Raw genomic sequence first — 6,812 nt, 5'->3', positions numbered from 1 at the left:
TTTAAAGAATTCTTTTGCAGCAGATTTGCCAAAGGCAATATGTTGTTTGGATTCTTGACTGTTGCTTCCTTGAATGTTGATTGTGGATCCAAGTAAAATGCAATCCTGACAATTTCAATCTTTTCTGCATTTATCATAATGTTGCTTATTGGTTTGCTTGTGAGGATTTTTGTTTTCTTTATGTTGAGGTGTAATCCATACCGAAGGCTGTAGCCTTTGATCTTCATCAGTAAGTGCTTCAAACCTTCTTCGTTTTCAGCTAGCAAGATTGTGCCATCTGCATATCACAGGTTGTTAATGAATCTTCTTCCAGTCCTGATGCCACCTTCTGTCTCACGTAATCCAGATTCTTGCATTATCTGCTCAGCATATTGAATAAGTAGGATGAAAAGATACGACAATGACACACACCTTTTCTGATTCTAAGCATTGCAATATTCCCTTATTCCATTTGAACTGACTTTTGGTCTATGTACATGTCTTGCATGAGCACAATTAAGTGTTCTGGAATTCTTGTTCTGCACAATGTTATCCATAATTTGTTATGGTCCCCACAGTCAAGTGCCTTTGCATAGTCAACAAACACAGGTAAACATCTTTCTGGTATTCTCTGCTTTCAGCCAAGATCACCTGACATTTATAATGATATCCCTTGTTCCATGTCCTCTTCTGAAGCTGGCTTGAATTTCCAGCAATTCCCTGTTGATGTACTTCTGCAACTGTTTTTGAATGACTATCAGCATAATTTTACTTGCATGTGATATTAATGATGCTGTTCAATAATTTCTATGTTCTGTCGTAATGGATAAAAATGTGGATCTCTTCCAGTCAGTGGCAAGGTAGCTGTCTTTCAAATTTCTTGGCATAGACAAGTGAGCGCTACCAGTACAGCATCTGTTTGTTGAAACATCTTAATTGGCATTCTGTCAATTCCTGGAGACTTGTTTTCCGCCAATGCTTTCAGTGCAGCTTGGACTTCTTCCTTTGGTACTATTGGTTCTTGAATGTATGCTACCTCCTGAAACTGTTCAACATCAACCAATTCTTTTTGCTACAGTGAAAGATTGGGGCAGTTTATTTATTTAATATCATTGTGCTGTTTATATAGCTAAACAATAATTATGTTTACCTGGAATCTATTCCAACATTTGTAAGTTCTGAACTCCTGAACTTTGCTAAAATGTCATTATTCTAATATAAAAATCCTTTCATTTTTCACAGCTAAACTCATTCTTTTTTTCCCTTACATCTTGATGTTTCTTGCAGAGTTATCCAAGAAAAGCAGTACTCATTTTCTGGTGTGTGTACTAATTATCTAATTACATTTCAGTATAGTGCCTAAGGCATTTGACTGCTAACCACAAGGTTGGCAGTTCAAACCCACCAGCCACTCCATGGAAGGAACACTGGGCAATCTACTTCCATAAAGATTTACCACCTGGGAAACCCAAAGGGGGTCGCTATGGGTTGGAATGGATTCGATGGCAGTGATTTGTTTTTATACTATCTTCAGATTAATCAGGATGCTTCAAAACGCTATTGCTTGTACATGCCAAAGTTTAGAATTATTAGGAAAAATGCTTGGGGTCTTTAAATTCTTTCTAGAAATGTGGGGTAGATGCTGGTGATACTTACTTGAAAAAGAGGGCACATCCTTTTGCAGGGACCACACCATTTTGCTGAAAACTTAATCACCACAAGTTTGCATTCAGCAGCTTTCAGGAATGCTCGGAATTCATTCTGAAACCAGAACATAAATGAGGAAATGTGCAAAGTCACTGAATTTCATAAAGTCTTGCAGAGAATAAAATGATAGGTTAGTTCCTGAAAATCTTAACCAGGTGCCAGCTGACCCCACTTTTGCTAAACATCTCTGAGGCCAAATATATTTATCTTTACGAAAGCATATGCTGTTGTTTTGTGCTGTGGAGTAGATTCTGATTCACGGTGACCCACAGGACAGAGTAGAACTGCCCCACAGGGTTTCCAAGGCTGTAAGTCTCTACAAAAGCAGACTGTCACATCTTTCTCCTGCAGAGCAGGTAGTGGGTTCAAGCAGCTGACCTTTTGGCTAGCAGCTGAATGCTTAACTACTGTGTTACTAGGGCTCCTTGTAAGTACATATAAATGACTATAAATGCACAAAAAAGATTAGGAGTCTATTCACCAGCCCCCAAATCAGGACCAAATCCATTGTTGTCCAGTAGACTTAGACTCACAGTGACCCTACATGTTTCAGAATAGAATTGTACTCCACAGTGTTTTCAGTGGCTGTAATCTTTGGAATAAGTTTTCCTAGACTCTGGCCTAAAGGCTAGCAGTTCAAAAGCAGCCAGCAGTACCATGGGACAGAAGGCGTGATGATATGCTTCTGTTAAGACCCCAGCCAAGAAATCTCTAAGGAGCAGTTCTACTCTGTAACACAAGGTCTCAGGGAGCCAGGATGCACTCAATGGCAATAAGAAACAGCAATTTTAGGAAAGCAGATTGCTAGTACCCCATGCTGGGTACTATTATCATCCCTATTTACAGACAGGGAGCTCCAGTGGTGTAGTGCCCAAGGCATTTGGCTGTTAACCAGAAGGCTGGAGGTTCAAACCCACCAGCCACTCCTCAGAAGAAATGTTGGGCAATGTACTTCTGTAGTGATACTGCCTCGGCAACCCAAGAAGGGGTTGCTATGAGTCAGGTCTGACTCCATGGCGGTGTGGTTTTTTTAATTTGTTTTTGAATAGTAATTAGGGGAGATCTGGTAGCATAGAGCCTAAGGCATTTGACTGCTAACCAGAAGGCTGGCGATTCAAACCCACCAGCCACTTCTCAGAAGGAAGACTGGCCAATCTACTTCCATAGAAACGCTGCCTGGGAAACCCAAGGAAGGGTCGCTATAAGTTGGATTCGACTGGACGACACTGAGTTTGTTTTTCTGGTTGTTTTTTTGGTTTATTTACAGACAAGAAAACTGAAGTTAACTTTCTCATGGCCAACCAGCTGACAAGTGGTATAGTTGGGATTACTAATTTAGGCACCTTGACTTCAGAATCCATTTCTTTAACCACTGCACAAGATTATCTCCTGAACTCTTCTTAGTAATGGGAATCACTCTTACTCTCATTGGCCCTAATTGTGACATGGCCTCATCCAGTCATTGAGACAAGGGGATGGGGGGCAGATAAAATCACTAATTAGACTGAGTCATGCAAGGCCAACCACTGGAATTTGGGGTGGAGTTAATCCCATACATACCATAAACTCCCTATACAACAGGCATCTTGACAATGAGGTTGCCATTTGGTTTGGTTTCAAGCAGGTGAAACTAAGACTCAAAGAAGACTCACTAACATCATTATACACTTCACTTCCTTTACCAATATGCCTCTAACATAGGGGAATTCACCTTTTAGAGAGCCATGCAAGCTCCATTTCTTACTTGCTTGTGAGTCAGAAGGTAGATTCCATCCTCACAAGCCCACAAATGCCCATCACTTCCCAGTAGTTGTTACTGAGCTCCTGAGCTTGGCTTGGCTAATCCATCTTAAAGGCATACTCCCATAGTATAAGTATTTATTCAATATGTGCCTGTTGAGGTCTAACTATACCAGACACTGCACAAGCTGCTAGGAAAGAGCTGTATACAAAAATAAAAAGAAGAAAAAAAAGACAAAAACAGTATTTCCTGCCTTAATGGAGGAACTCTTAGATAGGGAAGCAGACAATAAGATCAGTAAGTAAAATATATAGTACGTTAGTGATAATTACTACTAAAGAGAAAAAGAAAGTAGGAAGAAAGGATAGAGGTTGGGTTGCAATTGTAGTCTGGGTGGCCAAGCTTCTCCCTGATGAGAAGGTGACATTTGAATGAAGAGATGAAGGAGACAACAGGCCCTCAGGAAAGGTTATTGGGGAGGAGAGGTCAGAGGTAGGGTAAGGCCCCAGGCAATTCTGTGGGATCTCAGAAAGTTAAAAAAAAAAAACAAAAAACCCGAAGTGCTGAAAGTATTAGTGAATGTGCGCCATTTTAAGATATTTTCTCATTTCTGCTATAGGACAATGCCTTTTTCTTTCAGTCTGGTCTGTGCTACTTCTGCAACCTCATCTGTAACTGTATTTGGGGGAAATGTCAACTGTCTAAGCGTACTCCTTCTGGGATGTGAGATGCAGGCCCCAGGCTCCCTCCCTCTCTTCCTTTCTGCCCTCCTGTAATGAAGCCTGGCATATGACAGTCAGTATTCTAATGCCCACTGCATTTCGTAAATAGGGAGGAAGTACCCAGGAAGGATTTCAGAGGCTGTAAATTTGAAAAGAGGCTTTGATTCTGTAGGAAGGTGCTGTGGGGTTGGAGGGAAGACAGATGCCAGCCATACCTGGAAGCAGAATCTTTGATGTGATGAAAGAAAGTGAAATTGTTCACTACATATTAGTAAGTAAGCACAAGCAAGCCTGTGTTTACGTTGCTCATTGGGTAATCTGACACTGCAAATCTCAAAATACAAAACCAAACCAAACCATTGCTGTCCAGTCGATTCCAACTCGTAGTGACGCTATCAGACAGAGCATAACTGTCCCGTAGGGTTTCCAAGGCTGTAAATCTTTATGGGCACAGATCACTAGGTCTGTTTTCTTGCAGAGCTGATGGTGGGTTAGCATCTAAGCACTTAACCACTGTGACACTAGGACTCCTTCCTCTTCAATGAGGGGACCTGGTGGTATAATGCCCAAGGCATTTGACTGCTAACCAGAAGGCTGGAGGTTCAAACCCACCAGCCACTCCTAGGAAGGAAGATTGGGCAATCTGCTTCCATAGAGACACTGCCTTGAAAACTCAAGGAGAGGTCGCTATGAGTCGAATCGACTGGACGGCAGTGAGTTGTTGTTGTTTTTTTTTTTAGTTTTAACCCTTCTTTTAAAGACAATTTTCTTACAATCCACATAATGCAAATTTAACACAAATACACTACAGTATTTACAGAGCATGTTGTAAGAGTGAATCATATATTATTAGCACAGGTAAGAACTAATTCTGAGTTTATAGACATACAATTGCAGAGAAATATAAAGATAACTATACATACTTTGAGATTTAATCCAACATTTATTTCTGATATTATATTCTTTAGATCCTGTTGGTATCATATAAGAACGTATTTCTCTTAAATAGACTTTAGCTAATAATTTAATCAGAAATATTTTTGAGGCAGTTTTATTCTTTGTAAAATAAGGAATTATCACTGCTGAATATATGTATTTAAATTTATTGTGGCAATAATATTGGACAATGGATAGAAAGGAATTGCTAATACTACTGACCATCATATTCTTCTCCCCCACTCCATAGGCATGTCTGGAATTTCCTCTCTTTTCCCTAGTGAAAAGAAAGACTGAATTCTTTCAACTCATAGGCTTCTCTGGGTACAGCTAAGGTAACATCTGTGGGATTAGGTACAAGACATATAGGAGCTGGCCTGGATCCAGGTAGAATCAGACAGGTAGTAAGAATCAGGAAGGAATAAAACCTTTTTTTTTTTATTTTTGGTCAATTTGTCCCTTGGCTACTGCTCTACATAGTGTCATCCTCCCAGGACCAACCTGAAGAATAAACATTTTTAAATCTTCCCCTTGGTACAGAGCAGCAATGTAATATTAGATAGAGAAGATCATTCTGAACATTTATCAAATCTATTCTTAAGATGGTCTGTTGAAATATTCAATGAAGCCAAAAAATACTTGCCATATTTTTAATAATCTGTATCATGATCTACACCCAGGAATTGCTGATGTCAATCTCTTGTTGGTTCTGTTGGTTCACTGTATCTGTCTCTTTTAATTACAGGATCCTAGCTGGAATATAAGGGTAGCTTCTCTATGATGTCATTAAACATGTCATCTCAGAGCCTGGAATCTGGCAGACTTTGGATCTAATTCCACTTTCATGCCATGACTTGGGCCAAGAATCGGAAAACTGAGGGCCTTGTATGCGTACTGTGTACTGTGTCAGGTTTCTATCTTCTCTCACCTATTTCCACATATTGTTGTCCCTTCCTCTTCAACCATCAAATGCGAAATAGGCAAGTTCATGTCAAATTGATGAAAGATATGTTCATTTAGGATTTTGAAAGGACTATTTTGGGCAAGTTGAGAAAAATATGAAAACCTCAATCCTATTATAAGTTTCCTGTAAGTTTGGTTTTATGAGTCACAGAGCCCCTAAACTTTGTTATTTTATTCTAAGTATTTAGGAGGTAAAGAAACTTCATTTTTCTAAACTAGATCAAACACCAGCAACCTTTTTCTGTAAAGAGCCAGATAATATTGTAGGCTTTGTGGCCACATTCAGTTTTTGTTGCATATTCTGTCTGTTTTTACAACCTTATAAGAATGTGAACACCATTCTTAGCTGAGGGGCCTTACAAAAACAGCAGCAGTTTGCTGTCCAATGCATGTGATAATTTGTCATTTTTGAAAATTAAGTGTAAGGAAAGGGCAACAACCTGGCCACAGCCAATGTTACTCGAGTCTCCAGAGCATTGATGACAACAAGATGAGTAGAATTCTACAATAAAACAAAAAACAGCAAGATCTTTCTTTTGGTTTTTCCATACATCTAGCCAGATCTCTCAGGACTAAAGTACTTTCCCTTCCCTTCTCAGTACTAGAAAAAAACCAAACTCACTGCCATGGAGTTGATTCTGACCCATAGCAACCCAATAGGACAGAGTAGAACTGCCCCACAGAATTTCCAAGGCTTTAAATCTTTATGGAAGCAGACTGCCTCAGTTTTCTCCTGTGGAGTGGCTAGTGGGTTCAAACTGTTG

At 39.7% G+C, this 6,812-nt stretch overlaps 1 protein-coding gene across 1 annotated transcript in view; it reads right to left on the bottom strand.

The window, feature by feature from the left end:
* The window catches only part of TXNDC8 (thioredoxin domain containing 8), a 30,152-nt gene extending 24,400 nt beyond the window's left edge, over positions 1-5,752 (bottom strand). Inside the window, exons 1-2 of the mRNA XM_007936775.1 lie at positions 5,729-5,752; positions 1,636-1,740 (exon numbers count right to left, since the gene is read on the bottom strand). Of these exons, the coding sequence (XP_007934966.1) occupies positions 1,636-1,740; positions 5,729-5,752 (129 nt within the window). The remainder of the gene's footprint in view (positions 1-1,635; positions 1,741-5,728) is intronic.
* Between the last annotated feature and the right edge of the window lie 1,060 nt (positions 5,753-6,812).

The sequence above is a fragment of the Orycteropus afer genome, unplaced genomic scaffold, assembly GCF_000298275.1.
Source record: "Orycteropus afer afer isolate SDZICR_OR568_19922 unplaced genomic scaffold, OryAfe1.0 scaffold00037, whole genome shotgun sequence".
NCBI lineage: Eukaryota > Metazoa > Chordata > Mammalia > Tubulidentata > Orycteropodidae > Orycteropus > Orycteropus afer.
This window is presented reverse-complemented; position numbering and strand designations above follow the sequence as displayed.